At 39.2% G+C, this 26,887-nt stretch overlaps 1 protein-coding gene across 3 annotated transcripts in view; it reads right to left on the reverse strand.

The window, feature by feature from the left end:
• Window positions 1-26,887, reverse strand: part of CYRIA (CYFIP related Rac1 interactor A) — a 111,073-nt gene that overhangs the window by 8,304 nt on the left and 75,882 nt on the right. For all 3 annotated transcript variants that reach the window (XM_032172263.2, XM_032172265.2, XM_058426651.1), the window contains 7 exons: window positions 8,055-8,176; window positions 6,404-6,509; window positions 4,420-4,556; window positions 3,874-3,951; window positions 3,579-3,695; window positions 3,408-3,487; window positions 1,881-2,007 (listed from right to left, as the gene is read on the reverse strand). In XM_032172263.2, coding sequence (XP_032028154.1) covers window positions 1,881-2,007; window positions 3,408-3,487; window positions 3,579-3,695; window positions 3,874-3,951; window positions 4,420-4,556; window positions 6,404-6,509; window positions 8,055-8,176 — 767 coding nt within the window. The remainder of the gene's footprint in view (window positions 1-1,880; window positions 2,008-3,407; window positions 3,488-3,578; window positions 3,696-3,873; window positions 3,952-4,419; window positions 4,557-6,403; window positions 6,510-8,054; window positions 8,177-26,887) is intronic.

Genomic DNA, 26,887 nt, shown 5'->3' on the forward strand with positions numbered 1-26,887 from the left:
CAAATGGTTTACCGTGCCTGTTAAGCCTGAAACTTTCTCAGAGGTACATGAAAACATCCATATGAACAAGCCTTACGTAGTGAGGCCTCCATGGACAAAAGCAAACTTCATCAAGACTATGCGTGAAGACTTAACATGATATAAGGTTTACAGCCTCGACCGAAAGACTCAGTAAATAACATATAAAGCCAAGCTTTTTAAAGATTAGGGTTACAAGGCATAATTTTACCCAGTGTATTTTTAATTGTTGACTCTGTGACAAGTTAACAAATGGCTATGGTAATGAGAATATCTTATGAGTCTCAGGTAATGAATTGAATCCATAGTCAAATAATATTATAGAGTTATTTATACTCAATCTATAGTATGAAAATGTTAAAGCCTCACAAAGGATACAGTAAAAATATTTATTGGTATAAAAATGCCCATAAGATACTTTTATGTAAATGAAATATGTTTCAAAATAGCACATAAAGCAGGGTCCTAATTTGTTAAGGACATTCACACACACGTCCACACAAGCATCTATACTAAAAGAAGGTACACATGCATGCTGCTGTATGAACAGTTATCCTCTGCCTATGGTGAGGTTATTACAGATACATTTAATTTACTGTGTCTTGATTTCCTACGTGTCAAAATTTTTTTCACATAAATATTTATTTTCTTGGTACATAGAAATAATTACATTAAAAATAATAAAGAGTCTATGAAGAAACATGACTAACTATACTACGAACCCAGAACCTTAAAATAAGTAATCCAAGTTACATTTTTTTATTGATACATTATCTTGCATTCTTCAGATCTATGGCCCTCCTGGGCATGTAGACTTTCTCTTGCATAGGGCCAGAGCATCAGGACACTGTTCTCTGCAGATGAGTGAACACAGTGTGTCACCCAGACTCAGCTATACTGGAGTAAGTAAGTTACTACCAAGAGGTGCTATTCTGCACTTTAAAGGCTTTAAATGAGTACATGGGATACACTATTGGGTTGGTGCTGCAGGCAAGTGCTGGATGAAGAGGAGGTGTGCTTTATGCCACAATCAACAGCAAAGCAACTGCACACCAAAGTCATGTGTTTTCAATTATCTTCATTCATCCATCAAAACACCTACGGGGTGTCTGTTGAGTTCCACCCACTATGTGCCAGGTACTGTGTGAGGCAATAGAGCAGACATGAGGTATATAGATATTATGGTCTCTGTCCTTGTCAAGAAATTGTCTGTGAGGGAGTCAGAAAATACAGAACGGTGAGTGCTCTGGGGACCAGAGAAGCAAGAAGGCTCGTCCCATGCAGAAAATGTGTTCTTAGATGAGGTGACATTTGAAGCATGTCTGAAAGGAACCCACCCATCAGAGAGGAAGAGGAAGGGATCTCTGGGCAGGAGAAAGGACTCACACATATCATGTATATCCAAATGATGAGGAAAGGCATGGGACTTGAGTGGAGCAACAGGTAGTGGTGGGAGAGGAAGTGAAAGGGTAATTTGGGGTTTGACCATAGTGTCTTGTAATGCAGTATCTCCCAACTCTTCACAATAGGACACCCGTAAAATAGAAACCATCTATTTGTACAGCACACTGGATAAACGAAGGGACTGCATGCAACTAAGTGACTGTTCATTTGCTCAGCTCCATTAGAGCCTGAGGGGATCAGCATCGTAACATTGCTGCTATGCTTTTGAGGTTGAGTGTTTTGTCCTAAGCACATGAAAAAGCCTGGACATCTTGCTGTGAGGACAGCTGCCAGGATGGGCTGTGCATCTTAGAAAGATCACTCTCAGTAGAGTGGTCTTGAGGCGCCTGAGGAAGAAAAACAAGGTCTGGCAACATTCATGGGCCCTTATGGAAAGCACATTTCACAACTATTCTTACATCGATCTTGGACGTCTTGCAGAAAGCTCCCACAGGGTGGACATGGTCATAGAGGATGATGACTCCCACCATCACCCTCATGCAGAACATAAGGGTCTCTTCACTGGTAAACCTACTTCTGTACTCCCTGCAAGAGAAGAAACAGCAGTGGCATCATTTCCTTGTCAGAACATGTGCATTCTTTGGCCCCACAACTGGATACTTTAGATGCCTCCAATCCTCTCTTGGGAACAATCCCAGACCTGCAACAACCAGTTAATATGCTCCCGAGGAAATCCATGATGATAATTCTCCTTGAATCTATTCAACCAGCAATTCAGTGTGAAAATAAGGTAAATTAAAGGGCAGTAAATTCCCTTCTCATCTGCCCTTCAGTGGGCTAGCTCATCATGTACATCACTCCTCCACCTATCAATCTTGAATATTTTATAGCAGGTCTCTCTGGCTGCCCAAGATTATAGAGAGTAATGGCTTCATTACAGAGAAAAAGAATCGGGCTCATTTCTACGGAGCAGCTATCATGTCTCCAGTCAGAGTAACTTCCTTTGTTAAAACACAGGCTGCACATTGTATTGGATTGGCAAAATTCTCTAAAAAAAACTATGTATCCTTCATTGAGCATCCAAGAGTATTTGTAGAGTTTGAATTTTGTCCACTTACCTTGACAGGGTCACTGATGATTCTGATAATTCAGGCCAATTCTAGGGGCTTTTTTTCTAGAGGCTTTCTTAGCATCTATTTCATTATGAATTGGTTCTGCAATGAAGATGATTACTATTTCTGCCTTGGAATAAATCTTAACTTTGGTACAAGTGAAATATTTGAAATTAATGCCATCTTACATTTGAACAGGCTATCAGATTTTATAAGGTACTCTTGATGCCTCTGGTCTTCCTAAAGACTCTGCAAAGTAGATGGCCTTATGGGAACTTCATTAGATGAGGAAACTGAGGCTCAGGAAGTCAGGCCAGTTATTTACAGGCATAGCAGGGGCTACAGCCATAAGTGGAACTCAGAATTTTGAGCACAGATTACCATGCTGCTTCATCCTCAGTATTCTCAATCATTTTTAAATCTAACAAGTAGTAACTAGTTTAGGTACAAAAAGAAAGAGAGAGAGAGAGACCGAGACCTCCATTTTCACTCTTGAAACAGTCTTATCATGTCAACTCTTGGTTTTGTATCTTCTCTACAATATATTTTTCATGATGTCCCATCATTTAACACACCCTCCATTTGGTTCTTACACATCTTCTACAGCATCTTTGATCTGAGCCTTGGTTCTACCACCTAACAAGCTATGCAGTTGTTGGGAAGTCAGCCAACCACTTTGGGCCTCAGCTTCTTCAGCTATGCAATAGTGATAGTGACACCTACCATTCAGAGTTCTTAATGAAATTAAAGCAGATAATATACATGAAAACTTCAGGGTGTTGACCCAAATGTTACATGTCATTAACATCATCATCTTAACAGACACTGGCTGGGTGAAGTCTCAACCACGAATACATCTCTGATTTAACTTACGGAGTTTCCAGCATGACTTTACAGACACTTGTCATTGTGCTGAGGCAGTCTGTGGTGTTCTCTATTGGCAGAGTTTTGTTCTAAATGGGAGACACAAATGTACATTAGCCCTGCTTGCAGCTCCTGTGTGGAATTAAGAAAAAAAGCCCCTCATTGCTCAACTTCACTTACTTCCGAGACAAAGTGCATTGTGGCATTGCTAAGGGTTTTCAGCATTGGTGTGGCTTCTGCATAGAAGAGGGACATTCGATTGGCCATCTCGTTATTGACCTCATTCTCAATGTCTAGCTGATGAAAATAAGAAGAGAAGATAGATTTATAAAGAGAAAGTCCAAATGCTCCAATTTTTTTTCTCTGGAACTGAATTATAGGCAAGGACATTGTCTTCTCTCTGTGCTCTGCCTGTTGCAGAAATCAAAAGAGCCATGGAGAAGGGTGCAAAGATCAAGGCGACCCAGGGACTCACATGCATGTTGTTGATGCGGTTGCGACTGATTGTTCTTCTGTAGTAGCTGAAGTCATTCTGAATAGCCGGGTTCCTCATCTGAAATTCAGAAGACAAGAGCGAAGGTCATCTCTCAGTATCAGATGGGGGATATGCATTAGGAGGCCAGACACTAGATTTTATAAATACTCCAGGACTTCTCTTTGTTACATAAGAGTCAAAGCAACTTCTGGTTAAAAATAAGGACCCACAACGTCATTATTTTAAAATATGCCCTGTGGGCTAGATTTCAGGGAAAGTATATTTGGTCTCAATGTGGAACAGATACTTGAAAAGGTTTTCTCTGATTTCATTTAGCAGATTTAAAATTTCCATATACAAATCATCATCTTAAATTACTTTTACCACATGGAATGCAAATTCTCACCACATTATATGTCTCTCTAGGGAAGGAATTACATCTTACTCATTTCTCTACCCACCCACCCCACAGCACTAACAGAGCAGCTGTAAACAGTAGGTACTCGGTACAAGTTTTTTAAATTTTCACAGTACATTTGGCCTAACCTTCAGCTCGTCGAATCGAAGGGTAAAATGTAAAATTTCAGCAAACTCCTTTGCGAGGGCCTGTTCCCTTTCCAGATGTTGGGTTGGTGTGTAGGGTGGACAAGTCAGAGATTCCAATAAACTCTGAAGAGCTTTTTCTGAAAATCAAAGGGATAAATAGATATATTGGAGGTGGCCCACCGAGGTCCTTCACAGAACACAATTCCCAGCCTCAGTTGACAATCTCAGAGATCACCTGCTTGAGTCTTTCCCGATAACTATGTGAGGTGTGCTGCATGCAGACCAGGAAGAGAAGGAATCCCACGTGGCTGGGCAGGTGGCCTCCCCTGCGGAAACCCCCCATGGCCACAGTGTTTTGTAAATTTCTCTCTAAGCTCAGCTGGACCTGGACATATTTAGTAATCTCAATTTCTGACACTGTTAGGAAGCCACAAATATGTGTTTTCGGGTCATGTGCATGAGACAGCCATTCATGATTCAGGATGAGATGTGACAGTGCCCTAAACACATGGGTTAGATGACCGGCTTTGCAGGGAAAGACCTCTGCCCCTATTGGACTTTTCTCTGCATCTACACTCTAACCTAATCCCAAGAATATTTTTCTATGAACCCATTGCCCTATCTACCTCCATTATTTTTCTTGCAACAGTTTCACCACTCCCACTTGTCTGTTTCTAAACATTCCCTTATAGCTTGTTCTTCAATATATTTCTAATAGCACAGAGTCATTTAACCAATCCTCTAAAGCAGGGATTGGCAAGGTATGACCCATCAGCCAAATCTGGTCCATTATTTGTGTTTTGTAAATAAACACAAGTTTTATTAAAACACAGACATGCTTATTCTGTTGCGTAATGACTAGGGCTGCCTTTACGTGAGAGTGGCAGAGGCGAGTAGTTGCAAAAAAGACAGGATGGCCCACAACTCTAAAATATTTACGATTTGGCCCTTTACAGAAAAGTTTGCGGACATCTGCTCTATATAGTTCTTACGTAACTTTTATAGCATTTCTACAGGGATGTCTCTGGCCTTTTTGAGATATTTCCATCTGTGAGAATACACTCTCTTCTGAGGCAGCCAGTTCTACCTTGGCCTGCTCTCATATGGAATTGTTTTCCTTCTGTTGAGCAAAAATTTGGCTCCTCAGAATTTCCATTCACTGGGTCTACCCTTTGAGGAAATATAGAAAGAAGTCTATGTTCTCTTTTACTCTCTTCTATCTGAGAGTTGTCAGAAACCCTCTCTTCTTGGAAAACTGGTTTGGTTCATTCAAGTACTATCCTTGGTCTTAACTTCTAGTCCTCTCAACATCATGGTCATTACTCCTCAAAGGTATTTCAAGTCCTCTGTTTTCCTCTTAATCTGTGGCACCCATTTTATGGCAAAAGTAGAGTAGAATGTGCCTTCCTCATTCAAGATATACTGTATTAACCAATGAAGCCTCTGCCCTGGGGAGTGATTCTGTCATATTGCTGGTCACATTGATCCTATTTCCAACCAGATTTGGCATTACTCAACATCTACAAAGCCATCCTGTACTTGCACACTTTTTTAAAGCTTAAGGAAATAATGTTACATTTGTTTTTCTTGTATTTTACTCTATTAAATTTATCATATGACTCCAGACAAGCAAGTTCTTTGTTGAGTGAGCAGGTAACCTGTTATCTTTTAAATTCTCTGTTATTTAGAAATGTGATCAGCCCACAGTAAAACTATTAAGAGTTGGACACAGATGAGAACAGGACCAAGAAGATACTCACTAGTAGAGACACACTAAATGTGCCAGTAACTTCAGGGGAAGAAACTTTGTGGTGGATTGACAGAGATGAAAATGACAAGAGTTGTTGCTCATAAATGGCCTCTCATTTGACACAGTGGATGGATGTGGGACATTTTCCAATATACCACACTGTTCCCACTACCTACTCAAATACCAAAACAGAACTCCGTATGTGGGCCACAAAAACTACAAACACATACTCACCTAGTCTAATGGAAAACTCGTAAAATCTCTTTAGCCTTACAACAAGAGGGCACACCGCATTCCAAGCTTTTTCTTGAAGCTGAATGTCATTGGGATTTTGAATTGCCTACAAAAACACAGTAGAGCTGACTGTTTAAAAAGAAGTGGTAAGCTCCACATTAAAATGCCCTAAGATTTAGTTTAAAATACAATCCCTGCTATATTTTGCTGATGTATACTACTTAAATCAACACCAGTTCATCGGACGGTCCTCCTACGTGCTCATTATGAATGGAAATTTTAACACTTGAACATACAGCAAATGGCTCTACAATTACGTCCTGTGTCATCTTACTTGTTTCTGTTATCTTGAATACCAAAAATTCACATCTAAATTGGAAGAAACTCAGCCCTCTCCATCACCATTAGACCCCTCCAAAGTGGAATTAGTGCTGATTATAAAGTGCACATTCTGTAGACATTTCCTTTATCTTTAATAGGTATTGCATTCCTGCCAGTTTGTCACGTTACCTAAATTGTCTAAATTAAATGGTGACCCCTAAGTAGAAAAAACACCTCTTACTGAACTGTTACTTTCTTAGAAACTCCACCTTGTCTGAGTTTCAGCAACTTGAGGATTACGATGGTGGTGGTGTTCTTTTCAGAAGGATGGGGGCAGTGGAAGTACTGTGTGCATGTGTGAGTATGTGTGTGTGTGTTTGTGTGTATTTGCATGCATATATGTATGTGTTGGTATTGCCACAAAACTAATGCGTTCAAATAAAAAGAGCATGAAGTTTCTTGCTTTTAAGGTATTGTGAAGTTGCAAAAGTCAAAGTGGTGATTTTATTTTCTGTTTTTGTTGTTGTTTTGTTTTCTGTTAATTTTAGAAAATCTCATAAGACATTTGAGATGACAAACTGAAAGCAAGGTGGTTTTGGCTGTTGTGTATCACACTGGTGGAACCTGCCTGAGTAATTACCAAATGACAGAAAGTACATGTCCACCCAGACTTCATGGTTCATATTTCAACTGTTGTTCACAGACTTTACATTGTTTCTCTTAAATGAAATAATATATTGACAAGTTATTGTTTAAATGTGAGTCCTGCAATATCACTTGTGTGTTTGAGAAGAGAATGGGTAATATTAATCTAGCAGATTAATGCATTAGAATAAAAGGGGCGATTCATGCTTCTTCTTCTTTTTTTTTTTTTTTTTGAGACAGAATTTCACTCTTGTTGCCCAGGCTGGAGTGCAATGGTGCGATGTGCAACCTCAGCTCACTGCAACCTCTGCCTCCCGGGTTCAAGTGCTTCTCCTGCCTCAGCCTCCCAAAGTAGCTGGGATTACAGGCACCTGCCACCATGCCCAGCTAATTTTTTTTTGTATTTTTAGTTGAGTCTGGGTTTCACCATGTTGGCCAGCCTGGTCTTGAACTCCTGACCTCAGGTGATCCACCCGCCTCAGCCTCCCAAAGTGCTGGGATTACAGGCGTGAGCCACTGCACCCGGCCCATGCATTTTGTTTTTAAGGACACATTACCCTCCTTGTTCTTCCTGGTACTCTAGGAAATACTATAGCTATTACTTAATCTTGCGTGTGTCCGTGTGCATGTGTGGTTTTCTCTCCCCTCCTCGGGTGTTGTCAGTTCAGCGTGATCATTGACATACGTCTCGGATCTCTGGGCCCGCGCCTTTGTAAGCCTGCAGGTCTGCAAGGATGCTCTCAGAATCCTGAAGGACGGCGCTGATCTGGTTCCAGATTTCTCTCTCTCCTTCTGTAGGCTGAGCATCTAAGAAACAGGGAAACCGAGAGACAGAGTGCTGGTGTTTACAAATAGCTTGGGAGGAGGATGGATATTCAGTTTTACCTGCTTGACAATCCTATCATATTCCTGCTGCTCTGCTATTTACTCTTCAACCTAATAAGCTCCTAGGATGCTAGGAAGGGAAAACTGACAAAACTTCTGCCCATTACTCAGTTTAAAATAGTCAATGATCTTTTTGTAGTCATAAAACAAGCATACGGAAATCATTATAGGCACTTATTTATTTATGTGGAACAATTTTTTTGCACACCTGCTATGTAAAACAGTGCACTGGCTGATAGAAAGAATAAGCATTGTCTTTTTGAGTCCACATTTTTTGGTCTTTTTATTATTTTAGTACTTTTTCAATTACTATTTTTATTGTAGTTAAATACACATAACATAAAATTCACCATCTTAGCCACTTTTAAGTGTACTGTTCATTGATATTAAACACATTCATAATGTTGTACAACCATCGCCACACTCCATCTCCGTGACTCTTTTCATCTCGTAAAACTGAAACTCTGTATTGGGTCTGCTTTTTTAAGGAGAAGCAACTGAATATTTCTGCTTTGATTGAAAATCTGTGAATCTGAGTGTAGATGGGAAAAACAGTCTGCCTTATATTTCTATATTTTAAAATATGCTTAAAAACTGGATAACTAAAATCCTTCAAACCATGACAGAGGCATATCATAGCTGAACACATGAGTATGTGGAAAGCACTTCTCATTGAACCTGATCTCATGTTCAGGAGGTTTGGCAAAGACGTGCAGGGAGTTCATTTTAAAGACAAACGTTCTGTTTATCTTTGGTCTTGACCATGACTGTTACCCACAAAAACAAGTGACACACCGAAGCTTCCATAATGAAAACAATATTCTAACAGTCACAGAAGCACCCTCGAGCTCTTCAGCGAATTCTCACTTGATTACTTTCCTGGAGCTAGTATGTATTCTTGTTCCCATGAGCATTTCATGGGAGCTGGTGGGTGGTGGTGGAGAGGTAGTAAAGATTGGGTTTGATTTATCTTGCAATTCCTATGCAATAGGTTATCTCCCTGGCCTAGTAGGGAAGTTCATCTCTCCATCTAAAACAAAGGCACTGCTCATGGAGAGGGGACAGATGTTATCTTATAAAACTCTGTTTTCAAATATCTAGATCGTGAGGCACTGCATGCTTGCAGCAGACCTCACTAACAGAGGGTGAAGGCCAAGTTTACATGTGGTCTAACCCTCCCCAGATCAAATCTCAGTTTTAACTAATCTTCATGGGAGTACAAGGGGCTGATCCTGCAAGAGGATTGTTTACCAGTGTTTCTCTGGGGGTAAAAAAAAGACAGGGCCGGGCGCAGTGGCTCACGCTTGTAATCCCAGCACTTTGGGAGGCCGAGGCGGGCAGATCATGAGGTCAGGAGATCGAGGCCATCCTGGCCAACATGGTGAAACCCCGTCTCTACTAAAAATACAAAAATTAGCTGGGTGTGGTGGTGTGTGCCTGTAGTCTCAGCTACTTGGGAGGCTGAGGCAGGAGAATTGCTTGAATCCCGGAGGCAGAGGTTGCAGTGAACTGAGATCATGTCACTGCACTCCAGCCTGGCAACAGAGCGAGACACCATCTCAAAAAAAAAACAAAAAACAAAAAAAAACAACGAAACAAAAAAACAAAAGACACAATCCACAACATAAGTGATGGTGAAGTGGGGCACTGGCTATGCTGACTTGGTGTTCAGAAATGCTGAGATCGGGGAGGAACTGAGGCGGGGTGGCTGCTCCTGCTTCAGTTACCTAAACTCTCCATGACTGGGGCCCATGGAGATTTTTAGACTAGGTGACTCACCAGGTCCTGCCTAAGACCGGAGAAACTGGTAGAGTTTCCTAAGAAATGAAGAGTGACAATCATCAGTGCCATGGCAATTCTCTTTGAAGAAAAGATCATAGGTCCTCATAGGTTATCCAGAAACTTTGCAAACTATACATTCAAAGAATGAAACCATTTCAACTAGGAGGTAAGGAGGTACTAGAATGCCTGTGCACCAGGACTCAGAGAAAGAGAAGATGAATGTGGTCTAGAAAGAGTGGAAACAGTTACATGTAAGGGATAGGACTTGAGCTGGGGCAATGGAAGGTGAAATGGAGTATATTCATGAAGAGCGCACGGCTTGGAAAAAGGCTTGGCAGCTGGAGAAAGCAAGGCTGGGAAACAAACAAACAAACAAACAAACCCGCTAGGTTAGAAAAGAGAATCTGCGGGAGACAGTTAGGGAAAAAGACATTTATTACAGGTTGAGCTTCCTATATCCAAAAATCTGAAATGCTCCAACATCTGAAATGCCCACAGGGTGCACAAGGAAAATTCTCACTGGAGTATTTTGCATTTCAGCTTGTTGGATTTGGGATGCTCAACTGGTAAGTATAATGCAACTATTTCGAAATCAGAAAAAAAAAAAAAAAAAAAAAAAACCCAAATCTGAAACACATCTGGTCCCAAGCATTTTTGGATAAGGGTATTCAACCTGAACATTTTTAGGTTTTTACGGCCTATCAGTGTTTCCCAAAAACATTTGGTAAGTTTTCTCAGATACGATGTTACTCACAATATTAATATTAATCACTTTGTATTTTACCTTTTTCTGCTTTCTCAAACTTTTCTCAAAGTGATGCAAGTATCTTAAACAGAAACCTAAAAATCCACAAGCTAGGAAGCCCATAACTGGAGAAAGTGTTCTGGTAGAATAGAATTCCAGGGTAAGGCTGGCAGTTTCTGAGTAAGGAAAGTGTCAGGAAAGCGTCAGGGAAGAAAACATAAGAAAAAATGCAAAGCAACGAGCCTAGAAAACAAATAAAAATAAAACACTGACTATTCAAATCCTTTCTCCTTTTGAAAAATCATAAGCTAAACAAAGACAGTTTCCTAGAGATGTATGTATTTGGAGAAGAAGAAAAGCAAGATAGTGACCAAGATTCTCAGGGCTAAGACTATTTGAATATATTTATAAAATAGTATGGGAAAGAAGAAGGCACTCTGAGGCCGGAACAGAAAGCCTTCTAATCCCAGCTGTCACCTGGCTCCACCCTAGCAAGTCACCACTTGATAAGTTTTAGACAAAACAGAATTAAAACTAAGTGGGCCAGAGAGGAGAGCTGGAAAATTTTAAAAAAAAATCCTGTTGATGATTACTTAAACAGAAAAAAAGAAAGATTTCAAGTCAGTCTTTAAAAATAGAGGCCTTTCTTAACTGTTTCAAAAATAAGACTTTCTGATAGGGTGGCCTGAAAAAGGTACTGGCACTAGAGACAAACAAACTGTGCTCTCCATCCCAGGTAAAGGGACCCTTTCAACAAATCAGCATTGATATTTATATGACCACAGAGTTGCATGAGTAACCAGGGGGCTGGTACCACTTCTCTCCCAGAGGAGGCGGATTTCGGGGGCTATGGTAAACAAATACCTTCCATCCTACAGTAATTCTCTCCTGGCAGCTGGGGTGATCTATAAGACAGGACCCTCAGTCCTCAGCCTCCCTCTCTAAGAAACTGTTTCTTTTGGCAGATTTCCTGGTGTCCTATTAGAGATAGTTCTCATGTGGTTTAGCAGTGGTGGGATGCGGTAGGAGAAAGCCACTCCATCATTTCCAACTTTCATCCAGGCTTAGAAATACGTTGCCTCATTTTCATCCAAAATTTTGTTGGTTTGATTGGATGTCCAATTTCTTCCTTCTTTCCTGTCATGAAACTGAAGTCACCTCTTCCAGCTATAATTAGACGGGCAGCACAGTTCCTGCCTTCTGGGCCAGAGTGCCATAAGATTCTCAGGGGACTCAAATCACAAGTGGTGTCAGCTTTCAAGGAAGAGTGACAACTGGGAGAAGCTCTAGTCTGTCTGTCTGTCTTCTGTCTGTCTGTCTCTCTTTTCAAATGGGAAAAGAACTGTGTGACCCACAGTGACATGTGACATTGGCCTAAATCCCTATGGAAGTCCATGATTCATTCTATTTTCATCCCCCAGCTAAATGATCATACAGTCAGAACTAATTAATGAAAATCTTATCCATTCGACTGTAGGACTCTGGTCATATTTGTTTCACTTGACATTATATTTCTAGGGTCTGGCACAGGGCCTGGCACATAGTAGATGCTCAAGAAAAACTTGCTGAACAAACAGTTGAACAAATAATTTGAATATACTACTCATACTGTTTTGTGATTTTTCTTCTGCTTGTCTTTGAATTCTAAGATCTTTTGAGAAGGCCATTGGAGACAGGCAGTAAACGTGTGATGAATCAATGAATACACGAAGAAATTGGTAAGGTGGGATAGAATGCTGGGTACTTGAAAGCAGTGTAGTAAGTAAAGGTCCTATTACGTTTAGATCCTCTCCTCTGTCTCTACTCCCAAAATGACTTTATTTTATTTTTTTAAATGACAAGGTCTGGCTCTGTCACCCAGGCTAGAGTGCAGTGGTATCATCATAGCTCACTGCAGTCAAATGGCTTTTGTATAGTTACATCTCTCCTGGTTACCATTAAGATGTAGGTATTTACCTACAGTCAAATTGGCCATCCACTCTTTCATTAACATCCACGTTCTCAAATCATCCATTATTGATCTATGGCCTGAATGTCTCATCAGTGTGGTTAACATACTAATAGGGTATTTGTTGAGTCTGACACAGTGAAAAACTGCACTTACGTTTACTTTTTAAATCTGAAAGCTGTTATCATTTTGCCATCTGGAAAATCCCTTTGAGAGGCTTTGGAGTCTACACTTGGCCTTCTCGATATTCAGATTCAAGTGGTGAGCACGTTTTTGAAATTTATTGTGTTTTCAGATGTCATGGAAAGACATCTTGAAAGGAACCCTGAAGAACTAGTGATTGAAAAGGTTACTAAATTTAAGCTATCAGCAACCCCTTAAAGCATCTGCTGAGTGAACAGGAACTCGGAACTGTGTGCTTGGCTTTTCTATTTTTAACACAAAGACTGACCTTTAGTCAAAGAAAGGTACAAACACTCCCCACCACACACACACCAACAATGTTGCTGGTGAAAATGGGTCCTTATTTCTAGTTGCAGCCAGTGTTTTCTTTGGTAATGTTCCTTCTAAGAACCACATTCTAAGCTTCTAACCATTGCCAATTATTTCACGGAAATTGAGGAGAATGGTTACATAAAGCTGGGGTTACTCCTGTCTAACAATAAAGCTATTAAAAATCTCTGTGATTTACACAGGCAGTTTCAGAAACCAATACTTCCAGGAGCCCTGGAATAAGTGTATCCAGGACATTATCTGGGGGGATGATTTACAGTCCTGTTCTGGACTTGCTACTGTGAAAGTTTGAAAATGTATCATGTGCCCTGCGACCTTGCACACATATACATTTGTTGTCAAGAACTCACTAAATTCCAAGTGTCTAGAATTTGCAATAGCATAAGTACCTTATACATTAAGATAGTTAAACAGGATTAGTTTTGTTTGCAGGGGCTCAATTTGTTAATGATGGTGAATATTAACTGTCAATACTTTCCTGTCACCTGAGGCAGTGTGGAAGATTTCGTTGTGGAGAAGAGTGATATTTATTTACACCAATGCATGGCACTCCTTGATGCTAATGGAGAAGAAGGTGGCTATGTGCTTTGTTTGTTGGGAAGGTCTTTGGTGAACCTGCCACAGGGCACAACAGCAGGGCTTGCACTGGAGAAGGGCTATCAAATCCATGTATTCTAATTTTTATAAGTCGGCCAAAGACTTACACTGTCTTCAAATGCACCAGGAACATATACACATTTTCCTAACAACCCATTTAGGACTGTATGGACAATTTGACAGAGAATCAAACTAACCTAAGATAATGTGAGTAGAAAACACCATTTACATAGAGATATCTTTGGTTTTGAAAGATGCCCTGGCATTTCATCAACAGGATATATAGCTATCTCTGTGCCCCATGACTGTTGTATAAACACTGAAAAAAAGTACAGCAAAATGCATTTGCCAAAGCTGTAAATTAAATTCTGCCCTTCTTTCCCACCCACTTCCTCCCTCCTCCAATCTCTTTCCCCTTCAGGATAAACTAAGAAGCATAAATAATTATCTATTATTAATATTGGGGGATGTAAAATGGAAGTGATTTATAGCACAATACTAACTGCTTATGAAAACAGAATAAAATTGCAAAGGTCTGCCAGAAAATATGTGTGACAGGGCTGGCATATTTACTAATGTTAGAGGACATTAATCATCTTACACCAGGGCACGAAGCCCTTTCCTGTGGAATAATCACAGTAGGACTGAAAAGAGTAGGAGGGTCAAAGTTCCTGCAGGCTGTCTATTTTCTTCAAATGCAGTGGCCCTGTGGTGGGAGCAGTCCAAGGATGGCATTTTTGAGACCAGGTTTCACTGCCACTCAATGTTAGACCTCAGGGCTAGCCAAGTAATCTCTCTGGGTCCAGATTCATTCTTGTTAAAAGAGAGGGAAGCTAAGAATAGCCTGTCTCCTCCCTACCTGCAGGGTCATAATGAAGATGATGGAATAGATTTAAAGCATTTAAAAAGCAAAAGTGCCAAAAAATGAATTTTTTTTTTGTCACGGAATCTTTGTATTGCCATCAAAAAACTGCTTCCCAGGTATGTTCTGTTTTTGTTTGTTTGTTTTCTTTTGTAAAGTGAGGATACTAGACCAAAAGACATCTGATACTTCCCCTCTTCTTCCAAGATTATCAAGCCACCTCTGAACAGCTTAGCAGATGGGAGGGGCAGCAGAGAAGAACAGAGGAAAGAAGAAACCAATAGTGGCAGGGAGTGGTCTGAGTTAGCAACAACAGCAATAATCCCAGATGACAGGTGGATTTGACTCAACACCTTTGTTTTAAAGAGTAGGAGTCGCCGGGCGTGGTGACTCACGCTTGTAATCCCAGCACTTTGGGAGGCCGAGGCGGGCGGATCATGAGGTCAGGAGATCGAGACCACGGTGAAATCCCGTCTCTACTAAAAATACAAAAAAATTAGCCGGGCGTGGTGGCGGGCGCCTGTAGTCCCAGCTACTCGGAGAGGCTGAGGCAGGAGAATGGCGTGAACCTGGGAGGCGGAGCTTGCAGTGAGCCGAGATTGCGCCACTGCACTCCAGCCTGGGCGACAGAGCGAGACTCCATCTCAAAAAAAAAAAAAAAAAAGAGTAGGAGTCTATATTCTGAATAGGTCAATATAGCCAGAGTATTTTTAAGAGTACAATGATTTGAAGACTTCAGAATTTCTTTCTTTACACCCCAGCCCCCACCACATCCATTACTGATCTTGGCATTCCTATTATGTTAATTAATGTGAGTTTGTCTTGCAAGAAAACCATTTTTTTCAGCCACTGTCTTCTAAGAAACATTTCTTTAGTCCAATATAGAACCTGTACTTCTGGCTAGCATATCACTTACTCTCTGCTCTGTTACAGACTTCTTCCCTACTACCTGCACTACTGTCTCTTCCATGTGCTTACATCTTATCTCCTCAACAAAATTATATGCTTCTGGAACAAGAGATCATGTTCTTCCAATGTCCCTATATTTATGTGCTATATTTCATCCCTCCAGGCCCCCGGCCACACTAAGAACCCACACCCCATTGCTGCTGTTTCTTCCTGAGGAATGCAAGAGATGTTCTGCATATAGTTTCTTCATTGGTAACTGTCAATCAAAGCCAGTGTTCCTCAGCTTACATTTCATGCCCAGCCCTAGGCTGGACACTGGATAAGACACAGAATAATATAAGCATAAGATGCCATCTAAATTCTCCCTTCAGGGATGTGTACAACAATGAGTAGACAAACATACATTTGCAGAAGAAAACTACCAAGGCTTGATCCCTGGCAGTGTCTCAGACAGTTGGTGATTAACCACTGGATGACTGATTCTTGACACTAACAGACTGACTTCTCCCTGCAGTTAATTCTAACACACTGATCAAATATTCTATATTTCCAAAGTAGTACCCAGCCAAGGTATGAGAGAAAGATAAAATCCAGAATTGAAAACAGAGAGTAGAATGTTATGAGATAATAGGAAAATCAATGAAGCATATTTATTGAGCACCTATGATATGGTGTGGCTGTGTCCCCACCCAAATCTTAATTTGATTTCCCACGTGTTGTGGGAGGGACCCAGTGGGAGATAATTGAATCATGGGAGCAAGTCTTTCCCATGCTATTCTTGTGATAATGAATAAGTCTCATGAGATCTGATGGTTTTATAAAGAGGAGTTCCCCTGCACAAGCTCTCTCTCTTTGTCTGCTGCCATCCACCTAAGAAGTGACTTGCTTCTCTTTGCCTTCTGCCATAATTGTGAGGCCTCTCTAGCCATGTGGAACTGTAAGTCCATTAAACCTCTTTCTTTTGTAAATTGCCCAGTCTCAGGTATGTCTTTATCAGTAGCTCGTGAAAATGAACTAACACAGTAAATTGGTACCAGTACAGTGGAGCGCAGCTGAAAAGATACCTGAAAATGTGGAAGCAACTTTGGAACTGGATAACAGACAGAGGTTGGAACAGTTTGGAGGACTCAGAAGACAGGAAAATGTGGAAAAGTTTAGAACTCCCTAGAGACTTGTTGAATAGCTTTGACCAAAATGCTGATAATGATATGGACAATGAAATCCAGGCTGAGGTGGTCTCAGGTGGAGATGAAAAACTTGTTGGGAACTGGAGCATAGGTGACTCTTGTTATGTTTTAGCAAAAAGGCTGGCAGCATTTTGCCCCTGCCCCAGAGATTTATGGAACTTTGAACTTGAGAAAGATGATTTAGGGTATCTGGTGGAAGAAATTCTAAGCAGTAAAGCATTCAAGATTGTGACTTGGGAGCTGCTAAAGACATTCAGTTTTAAATGGAAAACACAGCATAAAAGTATGGAAAATGTGCAGCCTGACAACGTGATAGAAAAGAAAATCCCATTGTCTGAGGAGAAATTCAAGAGGGCTGCAGAAATATGCATAAGTTACTAAGAGCCAAATGTTAATCGCCAAGACAACAATGGGGAAAATGCCTCCAGGGCATGTCAGAGAACTTTCCCATCACAGGCCTGGAAGCCTAGGAGGAAAAAATGGTTTTGTGGGCCAGGCCCATGGTCCCTCTGCTGTGTGCAGTCTAGGGACTTGGTTCCCTTCATCCCAGTTGCTCTAGCTGTGACTAAAAGGGACCAAGGTACAGCTCAGGCTGTGGCTTCAGAGGGTGCAATTCCCAAGCCATGGTGGTTCACATGTGGTGCTGAGTCTGCAGGTACACAGAAATAAAAAAACTGAGGTTTGGGAATCTCCAGATTTCAGAAGATGTGTATGAAAATGCCTGGATGTCCAAGCAGAAATTTGCTGCAGGGGTGGGGCATTCATGGAGAACCTCTGCTAGGGCAGTGCAGAAGTGAAATGTGGGATGGGCACCCCCACACAGAGTCCCTACTGGGGTGCTGCCTAGTGAAGCTGTGAGAAGACGGCCACCATCCTCCAGACCCCAGAATGGTAGATCCACCAAGAGCTTACACTGTGTGCCTGGAAAAGCCACAGACACTCAAAACCAGCCTGTGAAAGTTGCCAGGAAGGGTGCTATACCCTGCAAAGCCAAAGGCGCAGAGATGCCCAAGGCCATGGGAGCCCACCTCTTGCATCAGTGTGACCTGGATGTGAGACATGGAGTCAAAAGAGATCATGTGGTAGCCCCTCTGTTTTGGCCAATTTCTCCCATTTGGAACTGTATTTACCCAATGCCTGTACCCCCATTGTATCTAGGAAGTAACTAACTTGCTTTTGATTTTACAGGCTCATAGGTGGAAGGGACTTGCCTTGTCCCAGATGAGACTTTGGTCTTTGGACTTTTGAGTTAATGCTGAAATGAGTTAAGACTTTGGGGGACTGTCGGGAAGGCATGATTGATTTTGAAATGTGAGGACATGAGATTTGGGAAGGGCCAGAGGCAGAATGATATGATTTGGCTGTGTCCCCACCCAAATCTCATCTTGAATTCCCACGTGTTGTGAGAGGGACCTAGTGGGAGGTAATTAAATCATGGGGGTAAGTCTTTCCTAGGCTCTTCTTGTGATAGTGAATAAGTCTCATGAGATCTGATGGTTTTGTAAAGAGCAGTTCCCCTGCACAAGCTCTCTCTCTTTGCCTGCTGCCATCCATGTAAGAGACATGACTTGCTCCTCCTTGCCTTCTGTCATAATTGTGAGGCTTCCCTAGCCAAGTGGAACTGTAAGTCCATCAAACTTTTTTCTTTTGTAAATTGCCCAATCTCAGGTATGTCTTTATCAGCAGCATGAAAACGGACTAATACAGCCTATTAAGTGCCAATGATGCCAGACACTTTTGGGAGATATGGATTCAATGATAAAGTTCCTGTCCTCAAGGACCTTAGGAGGGTGAAGACAGGATCATTAGATTCAGAAAGCATTTATTGGGTACTTGTTATATGCCTGCCACAGTGACAGGTGCTGTGGGGGATGAAGTAATTAATAAAATAAGACTGACAACCTAAAGTGAAAGTTACAAGCTATCAGTAATAATTTAGTAAAACAGTATAATAAAAGTCAACATGCAGTGAGAGCTAAATGGCATTGAATGTAGAGACTTTTTTCAGGAACAACCTAAGTGGAAGCTAAGAAAGTTTCTCAGAAAGGAAGATGTAAAATATGGCATCATTGAAGCTACTATTTCACCCTTTCTTGGAAATCTTCCCAGGATTGTCCTTCTGCAACTGTCTCTTCTATCTTTTCTCAGATCAAATTAATTATTCTCTCCTATGAATCCTAGAGCTCAGGTCGTGTCCCTGCTACAGCATTTACCAATATTGCATTATTGATGTTGGTCATCGCATCTGCCTCCTCCAGTAGAGTGTAAACTTGCAGCTATTCACACCACAACTATCAGAAGCTTAGCACGAGAATACCCCTTTTATGATAACGTGAAAAATTGAGCCAAAAGTGTTGAGTTGTTTCCATTTAAAATAAACAGATAAAGGAAATGTAGACTATACATACAATGGAATATTATTCAGTCTTAAAAAAAGAAGGAAATCTTGCCATATGCAACAACATGAATGAACCCTGAGGATATTATGTTAAGCAAAACAAACAAGTAACAGCAGAATACAAACTGCATGATTCCACTTACATGAGGTATTTCAAGGAGTCAAACTCATAGAAACAGAGAGTGGTATGGTGGTTTCCTGGGCATGGGGAAGGGAAAATGCGTAGTTGCTAATCAATGGGTATAAAGTTTCCATTATGCAAGATAAATAAGTTCTAGAGATCTATGCTACAACAACTTGCCTATAGTTAAAAATACTGTATTATACACTTAAAATCTGATCAGAGGGTAGATCTCATGGTAGGTCTTCTTACCATAATAAAAAAGAAATGAAACATAATCCAATATATTGTGTGAATTCATTTCAGTTCTGATTAGAGTAAAAAAACCTATTAAATGCCATTTGAGAAAATCAGAGAAATATCGATACATACTATATATTTGATGATATAAAATAATGTTAATTTAGATAAATATCTGTAACACATTTATATATAAATATGTAACACATTTTCATATTTTTAAAGAGATGTAAAATTCACAAACAGTATTGCTCTCACCCTAACAAGAGAACAAATTATATACTCTACAAAATCCTTGTTATTTTCAACTATAAGAAAGTTGAGGTTGCAAAAGTCCTTAATGAACTATAATCCATAAGGTGACAAGACTTTCCTAGGAGATGTGAGACCACGGTGATTTCAAGTTTGATAGAGAAATGGTAAGAGGAGAAAGCTGCCATAAATGCAGGTAACAAGAATATAGCTGACATTTTCACACACTGTAAAAGGAAGAGTGTGAAGTGTCATGAAAGCTAAGAGTCCCTGGGAGCTCCAGGCAGGACAGTCTATGTCAACCTGCAAAGTCTCTTCCATGAACCTTCACCAAGTGCTAACAAAAGAAGTTGAGAACAAGAAAGGAAAAAAGATTTTAAAAAAGAAACCCTCTGGGTAGGGGAAGATACACAAGAGAAATGCTCCTACACTCTCAGTCTTACCTAAGGGTGAAGCGTGGTCATCTATGACTGCGGGAGGGGAGGAGCATTGGGAAGGTGCCCTCTAGGGCCCAGCATGCCAGGCCTGCTGTGGTAGACAGAGCAGAAAATGAAGAGAAAGCCACCAGCCACTCCCCAGTAAATAAAGAACAACTGTCTGCCTGGTGAGGCCGAGGAGGTTGAGAAAAGCCATCCTCAGAAGCAGGTGCTCTAGAGGGCCTTCTGAAGCCTGAAAATGTGACAGTGAAAACTGAGACAAACTCTTCAGATCCCCAGCTCTGGTAAACGGCCTGCTTTGATCCTTTCCTCAAATATCTGAAATTTACAGTGAACCAGGTATAACAAGAAACAGTGCAGCCCAGATCCAGTTTGGATGGACTCAACCACACTAGTGGACTGACAGAAGGAAAGGCATGTGATTTTCTGAGTGCACGCATTATTCACATCAGTCATCACTGTTCTGCTGCCTGGCATTTGTTCAAAAAAAGCAAAGGAAAAAAATCACCAAACACAAAGCAAGAAAATATCACCAAAAAAGTAAAGATTCAATAATAGAGTCTAGAGATAGCCCAGAGGTTGAAATGTATAGATGAGGATCCTAAAATAACTATAAAAATATGTTAAAGAATCTCTAATGTTGAATAATGTATGTGTAAAAATGGAAAATTTCAGAAAATCCATTGAAACTATTTATTAGGTTGGTGCAAAAGTAATTGCTGTTGGAAACAGAAATGCTAAAAATGAAAAATTCCACATTACGTGGTTTTTACTAATTATAACCTCATTGATAAGTTTATCATTAGTAGAAAGTATAAATAAACTTGAAGACAGACCAATAAAAATTATACAAACTGTATACAAAGAAAAAAAGAATTTAAAAAATAGAACAGAGTATCTGAGATCTGTGAAGCAATGTCAAATCAACTTACTTATACAATTGGTGTCCCAGAAGAAGAAGAAAAAGAAAACAACAGAAAAAGACATCTGAAAAGATAATAAGCAAGAATGTTCAAAATTAATGACAGGTATTAATTCATAGATCCAGGAAACTTAGAGAACCATAAACAGGATAATTACAAAGAAAACATATCCAGGCACATCATAGTCAAACTACTACAAAACAAAAATAAAGATAAATTATTGACAGCAGCCAGAGAAAAGCATATTACATCTAGGGGAGCAATGATAAAAATGGCTTCTCATCAGAAACAGTGAAAGCCAGAAGACAATGGAATCATTTCTTTCAAGTGCTTTAAGAAAAACAAAGCAAACAATAACTGCAACTCCAAAATCCCCCAAACCTGTGGATCTAGAATTCTATGTAAGTATCCTTTAAAATGAAAATTAAATAGCAATACATTTAGACCAATAAAAACTCAAAGAATTTGTTTCCAACAGACTTGAACTAAAAGAAACATTAAAATAAGTTTTTTAGACTTGGGTAAAATGACAACAGAAAGACCTTGTTATGTGAGAAGGAATGAAGAACACCAGAACAAGTAAATAAATACGCAAGTAAATATAAAGCCCTTGTTAAAATCACATGCATGCGCGTGCACACACACACACACACACACACTCTTAAATGATAATTGACAATTTAAAATAAAAAACACATTGCAATGAGAAGTTTATGGCATATATAGAAACAAAATATGTAACAAAAGCACAAAGTGAAAAGGTGTTAATTTACAGGTATACTGTGATAAGTTCTTAATTTCTTTACTATGTAAAGAATAGATTTGAAGGCAGATCACAATCATGTATATTATAATCTCTAAAGCAAGTAAAAAGTGACGTAAATAAAAAGTCAACAGAAAAGACAAAATACAGTACCAAAATAGAGTATCCCAAACAGTTTGATTTATCAGAAAAACATGAAGAAAAAAAGAAGGCAAATATGATAAATAGACATAACACCAAGATAGACTCAAATACAAACATTGATTAAATGTAATACAATAATTAATTGTATAGACTCAAATACTAAGCTCAAATACAAACATTAATTAAACATATATATAAACATTAATTAAATGTAAATAGACTAAATATTCAATTAAAAGGAAGTTGTTTTTTTTTTGAGACAGGGTCTCAGTCTAGCATCCAGACTGAAGTGCAGTGGTGTGATCTCAGATCACTGCAGCCTCCACCTCCTGGCCTCAAGCAATCCTTCTGCCTCAGCCTCCTGAGTAGCTGGGACTATGGTGCATGCCACCATGCCTAACTAATTTTTGTATTTTTTGTGGAGATGAGGTCTCGCTATGTTGCCCAGACTGGCCTTGAACTCCTGAGCTCAAGCAATCTGCCAGCCTCAGCCTCCCAAAGGTATGGTGGTATGAGCCACTGTGCTCAGCCTAAAAGGCAGATATTATCAGCCTGGATGAAAAAGCTAGGACCAGCTATATGTTGTTTATAAGAAACACACTATAATGATAAAGACATAAACAGGATGAAAGCAAAAGACTGGGAAAATATATACCATGTTAAACACTAACCATAAAAAGGCTGGTATAGTCAAAATATAAAATGCTTAGGGGTATATTTGACAAAAGATGTGCAGCACTTCTATATTAAAAATTGTAAACTATTAGTGAGTAAAATTAAATGATATATAAATAAAAGGAAAGATGTGCTATATTCATAGATAGGAAAAATCAATATTAAGCAGATGGCAATTCTCCCCTAATTGTTCCATAGATTTGATGCAATTATAATCAATATCCCAGTAGAATTTTTTATTGTAGAAACTAAGGACTAATTAGAAAATTTATTTAGAAAAGTAAAGGAGTTAGAATAGCCAAAACAATCTTGCAAAAGAGTTAAAAGACTTACTCTTTCTTGACTCTAAGACCTATTATTTGTTATATTTGGTATTAATTGGTGAGAAGGTAGATCAATAGAGCAATCAGAGAAAACAGAGAGTCCTGAAATAGCCCATATCACACATATTACAATTAGCAAATTTACGAAATGGACATTAAAGCAATCCACCTGTGCTACTACAATATTATAGACTATGAAAAAATAATAAACCTTATACCTTTATCACAACATATACAAAAATTAATTGAAGATCAGTCACTGATCTAAATGTAAAGCTTAAAACAATATAGCTTTCAGAAGAAAACAAAGCAAAATATCTTTGTGACATTGGTATAGGTCATAATTTCTTAGACTACAGAAAGTGCTTAGCATAAAATTTAAAAATTATAAACTGTACATCAAAATTTGAAACTTCCATTCATGAAAAGATATCATTAAGAAAATAAGTAGGTAAGCCTACTATGTAAAAATATTCGCAAGATATATCTCACATGTATCCAAACTACAATAAAGAACTCCTACAATTTACCAATACAAACAACCTAATTAAAACTAGGCAAAAGACATGACAAGATATTTTCTTAAATAGATAAGCAACTATACATTAAGCACATGAGAAAGAGCTCAACACTGTCAGTTATTATGGAAATGCAAATTAAAAACACCATGAGATACTACCCCACCACTGCTAGAACAGCTAACGGGAAAAAGACTGACAATACCAAATGCTGGAGAAGATGTGGAACACTTGGAGTTGCTTAGTTGTTGGCAGAAATGTAAAATAGCACATCTCATTTGGAAAGCTGTTTCACAGTTTCTTTTTTTTTGTATGTATAAGCACGTTTATTATTATTATTATTATTATTTTTATTTTAAATCCAGTGGGTACATATGCCACGTATAAGTTTTTTTACAAGGGTATATTGTGTTGTTTCAGTTTCTTGAAAAGTTACATATAACTACTCTATCACTGAGGAATGCCACCCATAGGTATTTACCCAAGGAATATAATGCCCACAAATATTCTACAAGAATGTTTATAGCACAATTACTAATTATAGCCCCAAATGGGAAATAGCCCCTATGTTTATCAACAGGAAAATGAAAACAAATTGTCATACAACAGAAGAGTATTCAATAACAAAAAGGAAATAAACTATTGATACATGTAATGACATGGTTGGATGTCAAAAACATTATATTGAGTGAAAAACATACAAAAAGGCATATTCTGTATGATTCTATTTATATGAACTTAAATAACTTATAGATTAGCTAAATTAGTCTTTTACAATATAAGTCAGACCTGATCGGTAGCTGTTTTTGGGGTCGGGTAGGTAGACTTCCTGGGAAGGGGCTTGATGGAACTTTCTGGAGTGACATGAATATACTGTGTCTTGATAGAGTGTGGCATTTGTCAAAACCAACTAAAATGTGAACTTAAGATCAGTGCATCTTAGTGCATGTAAATTATGTCCCAATGAAAATAAAATTTAAAAAGTGGAGTTATCAGGAAAATAAGAGAAATAATATATTCTGTGAAGATGGAATAATGTCAGCACTAGCCAGAAGAAAAGAATTGGATCTTCCAAAGGAATCCTTTTTTAAAAACAAAAAAATTTTACAACTTTGTTGAGATTTAATTCAAGTGCCATACGATTCACCCATTTAAAGTGCATAAGTAAACAGTTCAAAATATATTCTTAGTGTTGTGCAACCATCATTATAATCAGTTTTAGAATATTTTCATTAACATCCCATTGCTAATGGGCTGTACCCATTAGCAGCCACTCCTCACTTCTCTCCAATCCTCTCCCCACCTCCGGGCCTAGACAACTAATCTTTCTGTCTCGACAAATTTGCCTATTCTAGACATTTCATATAGATGAAATCAACAGTGTGTGGTCTTTGTAACTAGCTTATTTCACTTAGCACAATGATTTCAAGGTTCATCCATGTCATATCACATATCAGTACTTCACTTTTTTAGTTGATCAATAATATTGCATTGAATTGATATAACATTTTATTTGCCCATTCATCAGCTGATGGGCATTTGGGTTGTTACCACTTTTCAGCTATTATAAATAATGCTGCTATGAACATTAAAGTGCAAATTCTTGTGTGGACATATATTTTCATTTTTTTTGCATATATATCTAGGAGTGGAATAGCTGGGTCATATGGTAGCTTTATGTTTAACCTTTTGAAGAATTTCCAGACTGTTTTCCAAAGCAGATGTACTATTTTACATTCCTACCAGTGGTGTATGATAATCCTATTTTTTCACATCCTCACTAACACTTATTATCTCTCTTTTTGATTAGAACAATCCTAGTGGGTGTGAAATTCGATCTCATTGTCATTTTGATTTGCATTTCCTTCATGACTAATGATAGTGAACATCTTTTCATGTGCTTCTTGGCCATTTGTTTATTTTCTTTGGAGAAATGTCCACTCAGATCCCAAAGAAATCTTTGATAGATCAAATTATTTGATGATTAAAAAAATAGTTTACTTGAAGTGAGAATGCATAGATTTGAATCTACTTGAACCTCTACCTAACTTGGAGATCTTCCACTCCAAGCTTTGGATCTTGGAGCTCAAAAAGTTGCATGGGTTAGCTCCTCTGTTGTAAACACTAACTATGTATCCTCACCTAGATGCATGAATTAAAGGTGGTTCACAAAGCAGCTTATCATCAGAAGCTCCTGGAAATGTGGGAAAAATGGATTCTTGAGACTAAACAACTGAATCTGATTTTTTAGGTGAGTCTCAGGTAATCATATAAAAAGAAGGTTCACCAGATGTTTCTAATGGTCATTTCAGCCTTGGAATTACTGAAACTACTTCATTGAAAGGTTAATGCCTGCTGCCCATGTTGGGTGCCATAATGGTGGGTCTGATTGCACAATCTTGAGTAGAACTTCAGACATACTTCTTCCTGCAAACTGAAGACATCACTCATGAAAGATTAATTTGCTACATTAATCTTTCATTCCTCCCTGTCTCCCAGACTTCAAAGAGGACATGGAGACATGGCAAGGAAGTAGAGAGAGAAGAAAAAGAAATAGAGGGATGAAAAACAACAATAAAGAAGATGTTGAGTGGTTGTAGAGAAATGTGAATACAAAGTATATAGAATGCACTGTAAAGGTCAGATGAGAATTTAAATCAGATCTATGCAACAGGAAAACCTAAGGACAGATGTGTCTAATTTTGTATTGTTTTGACCCAGCTTAATTATATCTGTTTGACCCAGTTCAATTATATTCTATCACTAACTTCAAAAAGAATATTTAACACTCAAAGTAGAGGTGCCAAATTCATTAAAGTTGTTACTACATGCTATTCAGCCTTCCTCCTTCCCGCCACCTCTTCCTCCTTAACTCTTTACAATCCAGCCTCTATATTCAAAGCAACAAATTCGGAATCTGCTCCCCTAGTGGCCACTAGTGACTGGACCGCTCACTGCCTAATTCATCAGTCCCTTTTCAAGCTTCATTCTTCTTGACAGCTCTGCAGCATTGAATCCATTTACACTCCCTCCTTCTTGATCACCTGTGCTCTTGTGACTGCCTGGATAGAGCCCGCTTCACTCTGTTCCCTCATGGGATCAGCATCTGTTACTGAGGTTCATTCATGGGTTAAGTGCTGAGTCACAAAACTGAGGAGGGCCCAGACTCTGCCTCCAGGAATCTCAATTTAGTAAAATGTCCTCCTTCTTCTACAGTCTGACCTCTCTCATGGATCCTCGGACTGCTCAAGCCCCCTTTAAACATAAGCACGCCTAATGTTCTCATCTGCTCAGCT

This window comes from Hylobates moloch, unplaced genomic scaffold (assembly GCF_009828535.3).
Source record: "Hylobates moloch isolate HMO894 unplaced genomic scaffold, HMol_V3 SCAFFOLD_13, whole genome shotgun sequence".
Lineage (NCBI taxonomy): Eukaryota > Metazoa > Chordata > Mammalia > Primates > Hylobatidae > Hylobates > Hylobates moloch.